Genomic DNA, 17,092 nt, shown 5'->3' with positions numbered 1-17,092 from the left:
GACACAGAGATGGCTTTTTTCTTGCTTAACAAGATATTTTATGGACCAATAGTCAGCCAGGTGGCACCCTAACATTAGCATGGTAGTTCGTTAGCTAGCCTTAGCCACTCTAATGGGGCATTTTATTATGGGTTGTGATATTCTGCAGCACTTTTTTGAGGAAGGACAGTGGAAAAAATGGCAATCTCTAAACCATGTATTACCTTGGTCTACTTGAGTAGAATAACCAGCAAGTTAAGTCATAATAGTTTCCACCGTTTGACCTTATCTGATATGACTAGCAATTGTTATGCCTAATGTCAGTGTGCCTCACATTTGTCACATTATTTATTTTAAAACACATATGGTTTCAATAAGTCAAAACAACAGCGGAAGATACTTACCTGCTCACAAGATTTGATGTTGTTACTGACATTCGTGCTGATAAGCATACCCTGAAACCATGGGTACCCTTCTATGCCTCAAAACATCAGATTCATCCATGCAGAAGCCCAACTCATGTAATTACCAAAACAATGTTCCTCCGCAAGTAACTTGCTACTTTTATGCTTCAACTGCTCGTGGGCCAAACGTTACAAGTGTATCTTTAAATTACCTTATTTTGTGTTCAGCAGAAGAAATAAAGTTATGCAGGTTTGAAACGACATGAGGGATTTCATTATAAATGATGACAATATTAAAATGTTTGGCTGAACTCTTTATTTACAATCATTCTAATGATTGTCTCTTGTCTTAATTTCTGAAATTTAGCTATTTTTGAAAAATAATTTCAGGTTAAATTGTGGGACATGTTTTGTACCATTTCTCGGAAATGAGTGATGTCATCTTAAAATTGATTTGGGGGTTAGAAAATCCTTTTGAACAACAGATATGATGAAAATACTGTAGCAGTAGTAGAGTGAGTAAGTGGAGACTCCCTCCACTGAGTGAGTCAAGAATTTCACTCACTCAACAACTCGATTATCTCAAAAGGCTGCTGACCCGTTCACTAAAACTTATTCAGGGTTGGGCTGTAATGGAATACATGTAACAGCGTTACGTATTCAGAATACAAAAATGAAGTAACTGTATTCAGCCCCGTTACGTTTTCAAACACCTGTATTCAGAATACAGTTACTTTATACATGTTTTAGAATACTTTTAGAATACTTACTCATAATGACCTCAAAATAAGGCATAAAGAAAAAAAATATTGCCAATCAAGAAACTTTTTTCCGAGTAAGATTGTTTTTCTGAACAGAGCAGATCCATGCTGCAAATGCGTCTTCTCGCTCTCTCATCCTCAGATGAGCATTAGTGCGTGACTGCAGCATTGCCAGGGTTTCATGCCAAATTGGGATAATTTGAAAACATGATCGCGGGTTAAAATCAAAGAATCACAGATTGTGTTTTTGGAATACTTTGAGAATGGACCACGGTCACCAAAAGGTCTGATGGTAGGCACTAAAAAATTGAAATGCAACGTTTTATTCATGTATAATGATTCCCAAATTTAATATATGGCAACTGCACTGGCACATCTTAACTATCAGCGTGCTGTCAGCTGTGTAACAGTATCAATACAGTCTGCAAAGTTATTTCCACAAATATAACATTCGTGCGCATAACACGTTGTTTCTAGCGAGTGTTGCTGTGTAAATACATTTATGCAACAGCAGCAGATTTGGCTTCTTTGAAAAGGTAAAGCGTAAAGACGGACGACTCACGATAAGCATTTGGTCAGACTTGCACCTGTGATGCTACAGGTACATCCTGATGATGTCACCAGCAGAGGCTATAAATTCTAGTCAATTTCATTGACGTGTTGCACACATATTCTCAGCTGGTCACTCCTAAAGTCGATCCCAAAGCGCCATCTCGTTCCGCTTTTATCAGGGAACAGGGGTTACAGTTAAGTATATATATATATATATATATATATATATATATATATATATATATATATATATTCTCACTTTTTAAATAACATCAAGTGATGCACAAAAAAAATATAAAACAACAGTTAAAAAACAAAACAAAGGATGAGTATCAAAAGCATCCAAAATAAAAGTGTTGGTAATAAAAGAGAAAGCTAAGTGAATAAATCAGCCTAAATATGAAATATGCGAGCAACCGTAGTTAAAAAAAGAATTAATATACATTGTTGTCACATGACCTCACTGCTTTATGGCATCCAGTTATCATCTCAAAAATAAATACGGTTTATTTGCATTTCTTATCTAATTTTGTGTCAAAATATTATTTTCTTTGTCACTCCAATCTAATAATGAATTAAGAAGAAGATTAAAATAAAAAAATATTGTAGTTGACCACAAACTGGCTTTGGTTTGTCTTCTTCCTTTCATAAAGAAAAAACATTAGTGTCCACCTCCACATCTAATTTAAAGAAGCAAGCTATTCAGATTCACTTAGATTAGTTAGAAGTGGAGGTGTAACACTACATATAAGATAATAATGACATATCACACTTAGTTCCTCCAATTGTGCCTTGCCTTTATAAATATGTATTCTAAAATGATTCTTGTATTCTAAATACGTTACTTTTTATTTGATGTTTTCAGAATACTTTCCTGAATACATTATTTTCAGAGAGATTATTCAGAATACTGTACCAGAATATGTTATTAAAGTAATCCACCCAAATCTGATCTTATTCCAGAATTCTTGCACTCTCTTGACTCTCTCTAGACTGATACACTGAGCAACACTACTGAGTTCATTCTATTCTATTTCACTGTTTGGTATATTATGCAGCTAGATATTTACTCTTTCTTTCACTCTTCCCATTTTCTCACTCACTCTCTGTCTTTCTCGGCAGTGGTAGATGTATTTTTAAAATCTCAGGGGTCCTATGCAATGCTGGAATGACCTTTATTTAAATGCATCCTGCACTACACATATAACTCATTACAGTTGGTGTGGCAGTGGCCTCCTATTCCCCCCAAAAAAAGCAATGTTCAGGTGTTTCTCTTTATCTCGCTTTTTTTCTTCATATGATTGTGAAATCCATCTCTATCTCTCTGTCACAATTTCTCCCTTTACCCATCATTCTTCTTGCTCTTTTTCTCCCTCTGTCATTTCAAACTCCAACTTCTGAAGTCCCTTGTTACATGGCGCAACTAATTATCTAGCCAGCTCTAATGAACTTCCAGCAGCAGTGGGAGGGAGACAGGGCTTTGGCAACACAAGGACTCTGTTAAACACTGTCTGGCTCTTTTAGCATTTTAGCATTCTGCTCAGACTGGCTGCCATGACAGAGCTTTTGGGTCTTCAGCGTGAATTATTACTCGTTATGTTGCTCTCACAAGCTTTGAAAGAAAGAGCAGGTCTGAGTCATGCTTGGAAAGCAACGATATACATTACACTGTTTGCAATGTGTCAGATTGCCTGAACATACATGGTTATTATCTTGTTTCAAAGGGGGTATGACCAAAAGAAAACAAAAGAGAACAACTGCTGTAATGCCAATACTATTTTCAATGTACTATTTTACAGTAAATATCAGCCCTTTTATTCCATAATTTTTATTTTTTTACTGTGTATAAAAAAGAATCCTCTTAACAGAGACTGACAGCAAAAACTGATGCAATTATATAGGGAGAATTTAAAGATGCAATGGGGTGTCTAAACTAAATGTTGAAGTTGTTTATGGGAAGTAGCAAGAAAGGAATTTGCGATTAAGCCCTCTATTGTAAATATCACTAAATGCCGTCCGCTCAAAACATCCTTTAATATCTTATGTTAAGCTGGAAACTAGTTTTGTGTAAAGTTTGACCCATTCTGACAATTAACTATCCATTCTGACGAGTAGTGACATGTAAAGTGGCCAGTGCTATTTAGAGATATTTTCTACCAGAAAGACTCATAGTAAATAAGAATTTACATGAATATAGTTATTGAATAGTTTCCCTTGGCGTGAGCCCCGTCCCACGGTTCAGCGCTCGGATTCTCGATGAACCATCAGATCCTGCCGGATATTGATGCCAGCAGGGGAGAAGAGCTTACCCCATACAGCAGGATGGAACCTAAACCGGTGGCGTTGGGGTTGTGGGGGTTGAAAACAAACGGCAGCATAACAGTTGTGTGGAGCATTTAGACCATTTTAAGGATTTAAACAATAAGAAAGGAATTAGAACGTAACTGACCTTGAAGCATTCTGGTATCAATACCTGATCTGAAATTTTTTACTGAAATTTTTAATTGAAAGTTTATTACAATCAATCAATTAAGTTAATCGTGATGAAGTCACGATGAATTAAGTGCCTCCCACTATTGATTTGAATGAGTTTGACTACAAGAAGCAAGCGCTAATGTGAACAGACTTGGCTATGTGCATCAGATAATCACACTTAATCAAAATCTCTAAGAGTATACAAGTTTTAAACTGTTGTTGTGGTGCTTTTGTAATAGATTGGCTGTCTGTATCAGAAAACAAACTTATTAATTGCCTGAAAAGTCTGTTTGAGTTGCTTTTTGTGTGAATGAAAACCACATCTGCACCTAATCAGCAGATGTGGCTGCGTGCATATGATCATGATTAGATATCATGGCTGTGTAGATACAAGCTGTGAACTGTTATAGTGGTACTTTAGTAACAATTAGGCTGTTTGTTACATAAAATAAACGTATTCTGTGGTTTAAAAGACTGTATGAGTTACAGTTTGAACGAACATAAACTACAGACGCTTGACCAGTGTAGCCTGTGTCGGCGCAAAAGCCGATTTGCATCTGGTATCTTGTAACGTAACTGGCAGTTGCAGAAACACATATGTGTGACTCTACTATGCGAGACCCAGTTATTAACCGTCACATATGTGTGACGGTATGTATGAAAGGGTTAAGCATGGCTTTAGCCACTTTTCTAAAATCGGGCTGAATAGTTCCGAGCACGGTATGGTTACAGTAGCATTTCCACCTGAGCATGGTTCAGCACAGCACTATTACAATGCTCTCGGACAGGAATTCTTGGCACAGTTAGCTAACCATACTCAACTTTGCTGGTGGAATGGCTTTATTGGCGACTCACAATTGTCAATTTGCCAATGCCAAGTCTCTTTCTTGCTTGCCAAGTTTGCTAATATTTGGGTGACATTTATTAAAAATAGTGTATGTTTAGTCTATCTTTAGTGTATATAAAATTATTTTATGATGATGTTTTGACTAATATTGTAGCTTACATTTATTTTTCTACACACCTTTTTCATCACGTAAGTAGATTACTAGCTCATTAAAACTCAAAATATATCAATATATTGTAATAAAAACTTTTTTCATGTAATACTTACTGTATATACTATTTTGTCAATAAATATTATTTTTAGCTAGTTTTTAAACTTTTCCTTTCTCTTTGTTGTGTCTGGTGGTAAACACAAACCCTCTTCAAATGACGGTAAACCTCTCACCTTTTTTCTCTTTACTTTCCATTTTCTGACAAGGGCTGTGTCTTTCCTGCCTAATAGCAGCATAAAACCAGAGAAAAAAGCAGTCCTAAAATCTTGAACATGTAAACATCTTCCATTGCACACTCGCTTTTATGTTTACCTCTCACATAGTTGCCAATGGACATTCTCCTGATTTCACCGCACCACAGTGGAAAAAGAAACCATTACCACATTTTGCAATGAGAACTCTGCGGCCCCATGGTGGAAAAGTGCCTTTTGTTTCCAGGCAAATTTAAAAAAAAAAATTAATCTGTTAACTTTGACTCTCAGAAATATTATTTCAGGAAATCTGATTGGATTTTAGGATTCTCTTAAGTGCTTAAGTGTTTTGTGTGCAATATGCATCAGACAGTTAGTAAATCCAGAGTAGTGGGTTTGCCAATTGAGGCTGCGACTGTGTAGAAACCAACTTCAGACATGAAGCACATAACGAGAGAATTAGGAACCAGACTACCAGATTATTATGCTAACAAAGTCCAGTCCTCACCAATTGACTGTCATTATCTTATATCATCATGAGAAGTCTTAGAAAAGCTCAAGTAGTGATTTATGACAAGACCTTGTTCGTGAGTACATACTCACTCACTGGGAAGTATCCTTACCAGCTCTCATCTCCTCAAAGCTCTCTTTGATTTTCCTGCGGCAGACAGCAGCCAGCGCGATAAGCAGTCCCAGCAAACACACCGCCAAACCAATGGTCACCCACAAAGCAACTGGTGGAAACACCAGATTCTGGGCTGCAGACAGAGAAGAAAAGAAAATGAGAAAGCATTAATATTATTACATATTTTCTGTCATTATTGTTCTAGCCCTACTACCACCATCATTATCATTACATTCATTAGCATACACAGCAACACCATTACCAAATATAGCAAACAACAAACTCTTCATCACACTCTGATTTAATTTAAATAACAGTGCTCTCATTGTCCACACTCTGAATGGCTCAGGTGATTAAAAGAGGAGAGGTGAGATTAAACAGGTCTTTATAGTATTTTAAGGATAGAGAGTAAACTGCATTTTAGCCAGGAGTCTGAAGCTTCAGTCTGATCCCATCCTTCCTTTAGGGTCCCCTTGGTATTTCCTCTCGGTATGGTGCATCATAAAACTAGTGCAGTTCTGAGGCTCACTGTGATTTCTTTCCTCTTTACAGGCTCCCAGATGATTATCTAAAGACTGTTAAATTGTCACAACACTATTTTTTTATTTTTTATCAAGACTAGTAGGCTGCTATCTTTTCAGCCCTCCATGTGGATAACTGTCCATCAGAATGTATGGTAAAAACACGCAACCCCTGAGACAATTCAGCCTCAATATGAGAGGCAGGGTCTGGGTGGGCGAGGAAAGTAAACTGGTCAGTGATACAAAGAGAGATATTACAGCCTCCAAATTTCCCCAGTGTATTAATGTGAAGGAGGGAGAGTGAGAGAAAGAGCTAAATAGCACTAAGACTGCCTGGCAGTGCAAACACAATATGGTGGTGCGCAATCCACCTAGATAATTGAAAAACAAAGTAAAAAAAAAAAAAAGAGCTTGTGTATGGTGGGAAAATGACAAATCACCTGGAGCATTCGAGCTAGGGCTCGAAGGACAGAAATGATAACACTGAGCCAAAAAGAGGTCAGGATGCATCACGGATCGTTTTGTGGAGAGAATAGTTGACTATAAAAGAAGCATCCCTGTAATCTGCACTGTAAGAAAACAGTGTTTAGAAAAAAAAGAAGATTGTTGGCACACTATAGTGTATAAAAATTGTTGAAAAAAAAAAGGGTTTTAGCAATCATTATTTATTGCACAGAGGTTGCTCTTTTATAACTTTTATTTAAGTATCAACTTAGTTTCAGAAGTTTCTCCAAACATATCTTAGAACATACAAACAGACTGTTATGGCTCTTGTCATTCAGATAGAAAATAGAGATATTAAATTAATATTGATTGCATGTGACAGATAATTTGGTATTGAAAGAATTCTATTGGCAATTTAAGCACAGTTTGAGATATTGTTGAGATCTTTTCTGAAACTAAAGAAGACACTGGGGTGAGATTGCTTGGGTCTTTTTCTTAGGAGAAAAATCTGAAAAGTAGGAGACTTCAGCAAAAGTCTCAATTTGCTCTCCATGTAATTCATTGCTGTCTAAGAGAAAAAAATTGAGACTGGTAGAGCATGGTGCTAGCTATGTCAAAGTCATGGTAAGGGGTTAAATTGGGGGAGCAGTCTTAAAAAAAAAAATTATAAAGGAGAATAAAATTGCAGTTTATTCGTCACTTAATAAACTGCCACTTACAGCTCCAGTTCAGTTTTTTTTTTGTTTTGTTTTGTGTTTTTTTTTATTATTTTTTTTTTTCCTGATAGGGTTCCCCCATCTTAAAAATCCCAATATAACCCTTGGTGAGCAAGAGACATACATAGTGGGTGTGGCGTCAAGCCTCGGAGAGGCACTTATTGGAAATAACAATAAAATCACATGTCTATAAAAGGGGGAATTAAAGTGGGGGAATAGTGTTCATACAAAGGGGAATCTGGCATCCTTGCGGTGAGATGGGGCTCCGTGAAGGGCAGGGTAGTGTCCATGGAATGGCCCAGGCATGAGTTGGGTCTATCGGCAGTACATGCTCCCCTCCAGGGTCCATGGAGCGAGGGGCTTCAGCGTCCTTGTCGGCCTGACTTCCCAGGCCCGCGGCAGTTGTGAGGAGAAAGCATCCCAGCCTCTAGCCTGTCGGCCGCAACATGAGCTGTTGTCCCCGGTGACTCATTTAATCCGCCCGGGGGTCCGAGGAGCGGGTCCGGCAGCGCATCCACTCGTCCGAACCCTCACACCTCTGGTCCTGGGCGTGCGAGGATGCCAGTGTCTGCACACATGGAGATTTTAAGCTGGCTCCCCGAGAAGAGGTGCGCTCTACATTTTAAAGACAGCGGTGATGAAGCATTATTCACATCAGGAGTGCTTCATACACCGCTGTCAGAACGAGTCTTAATAATTATGCACCTTTTCTCAATCTCCTGCCCAACTCCAGTCATGAGCCTGGCTGAAGGGCCGCCCTATGAGGCAGAACGATGATGACGAGACGGAGGGGTTGATCATTCCACCACAAGACGTACTGATAAAAATTGTAGCTGGAATTTAAGGTGCTATGGATAAAATGATCTGCCAAATGCAGAAATAATTATACAGATGTTCCATCTCCAATAGCTGTTTAAAGATGCAGATGCAGAATACAAAAATCCATTTATGTTTCAGCTCACATTCAATTATTTTAAATAACTTTTAATATGGCAATAAGAAAAATTTTGATGTAACAAGTAACTAAACATTTGGAGCCGGAGTTGTAGAGGCCTCTGTTATTTTATTTTATTCATTTTACCAGCGAGTATGCCAACTGAACATTTGTATGAACAAAGCACAAATAAAATGTTCATTTACAGGGGAAATAACAGATTTGGCTGGCAGCGTTGTGTCTCCTCATTAGCTGGTTTTCAACAGCAGGGTTCAGTATCTGCCACGGTGAGCCAGTACACAACAGATGCTTTTAGGCCCATGTGTACAAGCCTGTTGTGTTTCCAACTGAAACCGTTTCATAGTATTACCCTGCATTCAATGAGCCATGAGCAGATGAAATTGGGATTAATTTCTCTAGTTTCACATAAATATCACACATTCCACTCTGTTATTTCAAGCTGTCATTTTTTGGTAAATGGGAAACAAATGGACATGGATGTGAGCTCTTTTTGTAACATCAAGATTAAATGTTAAAATGTTTACATTATGAAAGTGTACATTTTTAGGTGTTGCAACACTAACATTTCTTTGAAAATTTTCCACCACTTTTACTGTAATCAAACTTTTGATTTCATTGTTATTTCAATAGCGGTGTGCATGTGCATAGTCACTCAATTAATATGACGCCATAAAAACAGCATGTACAATAATTATAATTGCATGCACAATTATAATTATTATTATCTGAAGTAGTTTTAGATGGAGATTAGCATGTTAAAACATATAGGAGCATGTTAAAACATGCAGGAGTGGTGGTGGCGTAGTGGCTAAAGCACAGGGCTGTTAATCAGAAGGTGACAGGTTCTAACCCCCATGGCCACCACCATTGTGTCCTTGAGCAAGGCACTTAACTCCAGGTTGTTCCGGGGGGATTGTCCCTGTTTAATTGCACTGTAAGTTGCTTTGGATAAAAGCGTCTGCCAAATGCATAAATGTAAATGTAAAACACAGGCCAGTTTAAGATTACACCTCTGTACATTAATTTACATTTGCTAAATTTCTTCCATTATAAAAAAATATATAATAATAAAAAATAAAACGCTTTGGGGAAATGGGCTTTAATTCATTCATTAGGCTGCATTCGGAAATTAAGCATATTATTATCAAAAACGACTTACAGGTGAAACTTGAAAAATTAGAATATCGTGCAAAAGTTCATTAATTTCAGTAATTCAACTTAAAAGGTGAAACTAATATATTATATAGACTCATTACAAGCAAAGTAAGATATTTCAAGCCTTTATTTGATATAATTTTTATGATTATGGCTTACAGCTTATGAAAACCCCAAATTCAGAATCTCAGAAAATTAGAATATTGTGAAAAGGTTCAGTATTGTAGGCTCAAAGTGTCACTCTCTAATCAGCTAAACACCTGCAAAGGGTTCCTGAGCCTTTAAATGGTCTCTCAATCTGGTTCAGTTGAATTCACAATCATGGGGAAGACTGCTGACCTGACAGTTGTGCAGAAAACCATCATTGACACCCTCCACAAGGAGGGAAAGCCTCAAAAGGTAATTGCAAAAGAAGTTGGATGTTCTCAAAGTGCTGTATCAAAGCACATTAATAGAAAGTTAAGTGGAAGGGAAAAGTGTGGAAGAAAAAGGTGCACAAGCAGCAGGGATGACCGTAGCCTGGAGAGGATTGACAGGAAAAGGCCATTCAAATGTGTGGGGAGCTTCACAAGGAGTGGACAGAGGCTTCAAATGTCAGTATTCCTCTTGTCAAGCCGCTCCTGAACAACAAACAACGTCAGAAGCGTCTTACCTGGGCTAAAGAAAAAAAGAACTGGTCTGATGCTCAGTGGTCCAAAGTCCTCTTTTCTGATGAGAGCAAATTTTGCATCTCATTTGGAAACCAAGGTCCCAGAGTCTGGAGGAAGAATGGAGAGGCACACAATCCAAGATGCTTGAAGTTCAGTGTGAAGTTTCCACAGTCTGTGTTGGTTTGGGGAGCCATGTCATCGGCTGGTGTTGGTCCACTGTGCTTTATTAAGTCCAGAGTCAACGCAGCCGTCTACCGGGACATTTTAGAGCACTTCATGCTTCCTTCAGCAGACAAGCTTTATGGAGATGCTGACTTCATTTTCCAGCAGGACTTGGCACCTGCCCACACTGCCAAAAGTACCAAAACCTGGTTCAATGACCATGGTATTACTGTGCTTGATTGGCCAGCAAACTCGCCTGACCTGAACCCCATAGAGAATCTATGGGGCATTGCTAAGAGAAAGATGAGCGACATGAGACCAAACAATGCAGAAGAGCTGAAGGCCGCTATTGAAGCATCTTGGTCTTCCATAACACCTCAGCAGTGCCACAGGCTGATAGCATCCATGCCACGCCGCATTGAGGCAGTAATTAATGCAAAAGGGGCCCAAACCAAGTACTGAGTACATATGCATGATTATACTTTTCAGAGGGCCGACATTTCTGTATTTAAAATCCTTTTTTTTATATTGATTTCATGTAATATTCAAATTTTCTGAGATTCTGAATTTGGGGTTTTCATAAGCTGTAAGCCATAATCATAAAAATGATATCAAATAAAGGCTTGAAATGTCTTACTTTGCTTGTAATGAGTCTATATAATATATTAGTTTCACCTTTTAAGTTGAATTACTGAAATTAATTAACAACTTTTGCACGATATTCAAATTTTTCGAGTTTCACCTGTATAGTAACTGTTTTAACTATGAAAGAAAATAGAAATATTTAATTAAATGTAGAAGCAGTGAAAGTGAATATTATGAAATATTTCAAACACTAAATGCTGTTAGTTCATGAATTACACTATGTAACACAATTTTTGTTCCTGGGTAGTAAGTGTTATTTCCTAATTGCTTATGCCTCAAAAGCATAGAAAATGGCTATTATTCCCCAAAAACATTGCTTTTGTGACCAGGACATTGATATTTTGAAATGTACCTATTTCCAATGAGAAAACAGGTGATTTTGTGTCTTTTTGTTTGCATTAAGTCAGAAGAAACAACATATGAATCCAAATGATCATGTATTTATACTAACTATGACTAACTGTTTCATAAGGCCCAATTTGATGTGCAGTGGTGGCATCAGCACCTTATGGGGGTCCAACAGTGGCTCCCATTTGACGTTGTTCCTCCCCACAGAGAACTCGTTCTGACGTGGCCAGTCCCAACTGTGGTAGTGCGTCTTGGTGTCCCTGCTGTCCCAAAGGCAAAGCTAGCAGAGAAAATTGGTAAAACCGCCTTGGAGACCCATGCCATGCCACCATTTTGAAGTCTCCTATGACCTCCCAGCCATACTCATCATACTTCAAGGCATCCAGCAAGGTCTTGCTATGTATCAATTTAGGCAGCTGGAACTAAACTGAACTGGTGGGCTTAAGGCCCCTGTATTTATATTACTGGAAAGTTCTAGAAGTTACTCCAAGTTTACTCAGAACTGAATCCATCTGGAAAGTTCTAGAAGTTACTCCAAGTTTACTCAGAACTGAATCCATCTGGAAAGTTCTGGAAAATAGGTCAATTTAAAAATATCACTGTCCTGGACACAAAAGCAAAGTTTGTGGGAAATAATAGCCATTTTATATACTTTTGAGGCACAAGCAATTAGGAAATAACACTTACTACCTAGGAAAAAAAAAAAAAGTTGTGTTGTTACAAAACAAATTATTTATTGATTTAATTATTTCATTTTAAATACTTTGGTCCTCCATATTTAAGTATCTTGATGTAATTTGTCAAAATGTACTTTATTTATTAGATATTTTAAGTAAGGCAAAACATAGCCTCATACAGAATATTTTTCTCAAGATTGTCCTGGAAATTTAATCAGTTTAAAAATGTAAGTCTAAAAATCAGCTTTGTAGACGTTTTACTTTTGGACACAATTTAAATGAACTGTCATATTTATCTATGAATACAATTGAGACAAGTGTAATCTTTTAAACAATAGACCTCTCTGATATAATGAAAGATGCTTATTTAATTTGATTTTAACAAAATAATTATAATTGAGTTACAATTATTGCTTGGGGATTATTGCTGGGGATGTGATTTTTTTTACATTTACGTTTACATTTATTCATTAGGCAGATGCTTTCATCCAAATCGACTTACAATTATTACGGCTTATGCTGAAAATTAACAAGCAAAATAAACACAGTCCTCTCTTAATATTTGACAGATTAAAAACAACACTTCTTGCAACTATGCTGCAGTTCAATTGATGGCTCTTGAACTTTCCAACTGCTAGGTGGGCGACTGCAGAATAATAAGCATTTAAAAAAATAGCAGCATCTGCCTTGGAGCCAAAATAGGAACATGATAAAAATAGACTGCACATTTTCCTTGCCACAAATGTGAAGAGCATGTAATTGTGTATGCTTAAAAATCAATAAGACAGCTAGTCCTATATTAATGTCTTTGAGTGCTTTCCATGTAAGTATCAGTTCAAACATACCATGTTCCAAAAAAGTCAATAACATAGCAAAGCACTGTGAGAAGATATCAGAGTTTATTTCCCCCGGTAACTCATAGACAGGTACAGATGATATACTAGCCAGCATAACTGACAGAGAATGTATCGATGTATCGAAGTAGTGAGGTCTCACAGAAAAAGAGTTAGAGAGGAGAAAGGAGACAAGTCTCTTGAACAGAACAAAAATGAGATTTGTTGTAATTTGTAGAAGTGCAGCCAAAGTCTCTCAGCTGCTAAAGAGAAAGTGTGAACATGGAAAAGTGCTGGACTAATGCAGAGGACATACTACACCCACTACCCGATATGTTTAAAAGCATCTTCTAAAGGTTAACAAGACCGATGATTAAATAACTTTCTATTTATTTCTTTATTTTTGGTTTGTAAGGACAGTGCTGATATTCGGCATTGGGAAAGTATGGTGTGGTCTTCCATAAAGACCCCAAGGAGACCATTCAGTCTTGCCCTGGTGTTCATTAGGAAAGTTCAGATAAAGTTTAAGTCTTAGAACATTATTTATCACACAGAAGTTTTTGAAATGAAAAGTGCGATCAAACTGCACTGTGGCTCAACTAGAGCATTGTACTTGTGATGCAAATGTACGAGTCCTGTAGAGGGTAAATACTATGGTTGCAACGGTATGAGATTTTCATGGTACGATTACCATCTCAGAAAATATCACGGTGTACGATATTACACAATTATTATTATCAGTTATAATGACCCTTAAAGGAGTGAAAACAGAATGTTTTTTTTTTTGGTTGATTATAATTGAAATGTGAAACATTTTGTTTTATGTAAAAAAGTCTCAATTTTTGAAAATAAATAAAATAAATAAGAAAGCTAACAGAATTAAAATAATAAACTGAATTATAAACATGATAAAATATGAAATGTAGCATGTAACTATAACATGTTATATAACTAAAGCATGTTAGTTTACATGTTAGCATTGCATGTTAAATTAACTACTAAATGAAAAATAACATCAGCTGTGTGAGCATTTAAAGTAATGTCCTACGAATATTAAAAATTAACATATACTGTAGGTCCATGACATCACAGCCAGACTGCTCCTGTCTGTACCTTTAACTCTGTAGTTCTCAAACCTTTTGCTTCAGGACAGATTTTACAATGGAAATCAAGTGGCGACCCACCATAGTAAAAACATAACATGTATTTAATATATCATGGGTCGCATTTCCTTTTTTGTTGCATAGTTTTGTTCATGGTTTTAAAGTACAAGGACCTACATCAAATTATAGTATACACTCACCTAAAGGATTATTAGGAACACCATACTAATACTGTGTTTGACCCCCTTTCGCCTTCAGAACTGCCTTAATTCTACATGGCATTGATTCAACAAGGTGCTGAAAGCATTCTTTAGAAATGTTGGCCCATATTGATAGGATAGCATCTTGCAGTTGATGGAGATTTGTGGGATGCACATCCAGGGCACGAAGCTCCCGTTCCACCACATCCCAAAGATGCTATATTGGGTTGAGATCTGGTGACTGAGGGCAGTGGTGGCTCAGTGGTTGAGGCTCAGGGTTACTGACCAGAAGGTTGGGGGTTCAAGCCCCAGCACCACCAAGATGCCACTGTTGGGCCCTTGAGCAAGGCACTTAACTCCAGGTTGCTCTGGGGGGATTGTCCCTGTAATAAGTGCACTGTAAGTCGCTTTGGATAAAAGCGTCTGCCAAATGCATAAATGTAAATGTAAATGACTGTGGGGAACTCATTGTCATGTTCAAGAAACCAATTTGAAATGATTCAAGCTTTGTTACCACTGTGCACCACCACCAGCCTGCACAGTGGTAACAAGGCATGATGGATCCATGTTCTAATTCTGTTTACGCCAAATTCTGACTCTACCATCTGAATGTCTCAACAGAAATCGAGACTCTTCAGACCAGGCAACATTTTGTCCAATTTTGGTGAGCTCTTGCAAATTGTAGCCTCTTTTTCCTATTTGTAGTGGAGATGAGTGGTACCCGGTGGGGTCTTCTGCTGTTGTAGCCCATCCGCCTCAAGGTTGTGCGTGTTGTGGCTTCACAAATGCTTTGCTGCATACCTCGGTTGTAACGAGTGGTTATTTCAGGCAAAGTTGCTCTTCTATCAGCTTGAATCAGTCGGCCCATTCTCCTCTGACCTCTAGCATCAACAAGGCATTTTCTCCCACAGGACTGCCGCATAGTGGATGTTTTTCCTTTTCACACCATTCTTTGTAAACCCTAGAAATGGTTGTGCGTGAAAATCCCAGTAACTGAGCAGATTGTGAAATACTCAGACCGGCCCGTCTGGCACCAACAACCATGCCACGCTCAAAATTGCTTAAATCACCTTTCTTTCCCATTCTGACATTCAGTTTGGAGTTCAGGAGATTGTCTTGACCAGGACCACACCCCTAAATGCATTGAAGCAACTGCCATGTGATTGGTTGATTAGATAATTGCATTAATGAGAAATTGAACAGGTGTTCCTAATAATCCTTTAGGTGAGTGTATATGAAAAAAATAAGTACTAACTGAAACACATCTTGAAACTTCACAACTGCCACTGTTGATATAAAATGAACTATTTTGTAAAGGTGGTGAAAAAAATAAGCGTAAAGTGTTGCTCTTTTCCTCAGTGCTGTTTGGCAAGTCAGGGCTGCCTACTGTTTGAGAGGTTCGACTTGACTTCCTCTGTAATGCTTTAAACTAGAAATGTCAATTGAAATTGGTCACATCAGTTTTGAGATCTGCACGCTGCAGTATCGAGGGATGCCCGGTTGTTGCATGTACGCGCCAGAGAGCAGAGTATATCATGATCACGAGCTGGTTCCATTACATTTGTGCGAAAGTGCAGATGAGAAGCCTTTAGCTGATTGCGAGATTATCATTAAATCTGACTCGGCGGCAGTCCTAAACAGGCTATCGTTAGAGCAGCCGCCGAAATATCTTCAATGGAAGAACCATGGCATTGTTCTTTCCCTGCTGTCCGCAACCCAGTCTGAATAGACCTGCGTCCTACTTTTGGGTCACGACCCACCAGTTGAGAAACACTGCTTTAACTCACACACACACTCACTTATGTCATACTCGCTTCTCTCTGACATTTTCTCCGCTGCATGTGTGTGTGGCGCAAGTTGACGAGTCTGACATGCATTTTTTTCTCAATACCGTAGATGGTTTGAAAACCGTCAATTTTCATACCGTGGTAGACCGTGAAACCACTACAGGAGCCAAAAGAGTTATAGAAGTACCACAAAATGGCATGGTTGCTTCACCAATTGTGTTTTTTATGTTTGTGTATTTGCTTTTTATGGTACTATCGGTTAGATTTAGGTTTACGGTAGGGAGGTAAGATGTTGATTTGAAACCATATAGAGTATTAATCTTAAAAACTCATCTATTTGGGAGAAAATGTAACTTGCCACTAAGTAGATTTTTTTTTCTTTTTCTTTTTTTTTGGTTAAAGCAATGGTGTGAGTTCTTCTGTTGGTTGACCAGCGGTAGGCAGGAAGAGTGTTCGAGAAACCTGTTTGAAACAGTCGTAATTTTTGCAATTCAATTTGGTGCTACTAATTACAAAGAAATTGCACACTTCACATTTAAGATACAATTTTATCTATACATGAACTCTTATCTAATCCAAATAATTGAATTCTCTTTATCCCATTCTCTCTCACTCTCTCTCTCTTTGTATCTCTTGGCCTGATGAAGATAAATGTTGTAAAAGTCTGCCATTTCAGCGCTGTTGTCCCTAAAGGCCTGTAGGCTCATATTTCTCTCTTACTATGGTTTGATGATGTGATTTTGTTTCACTCTCTTATAGATATATCCCAAAAAAACTCTCATCACCCATCATCTTCCTCACCTTCCTCTGAAGCCCTTATTCATCTCTTTTACCTCTTACTGTTTTTCAGT

The 17,092-nt window shown here is 37.8% G+C and overlaps 1 protein-coding gene across 1 annotated transcript in view; it reads right to left on the bottom strand.

The window, feature by feature from the left end:
* LOC127623380 (CD276 antigen-like) overlaps positions 1–17,092 on the bottom strand; it is a 122,761-nt gene that overhangs the window by 40,887 nt on the left and 64,782 nt on the right. Inside the window, exon 5 of the mRNA XM_052097820.1 lies at positions 6,044–6,178. Within this exon, the coding sequence (XP_051953780.1) occupies positions 6,044–6,178 (135 nt within the window). The remainder of the gene's footprint in view (positions 1–6,043; positions 6,179–17,092) is intronic.

The sequence above is a fragment of the Xyrauchen texanus genome, chromosome 29 (assembly GCF_025860055.1).
Source record: "Xyrauchen texanus isolate HMW12.3.18 chromosome 29, RBS_HiC_50CHRs, whole genome shotgun sequence".
Classification (NCBI taxonomy): domain Eukaryota; kingdom Metazoa; phylum Chordata; class Actinopteri; order Cypriniformes; family Catostomidae; genus Xyrauchen; species Xyrauchen texanus.
This window is presented reverse-complemented; position numbering and strand designations above follow the sequence as displayed.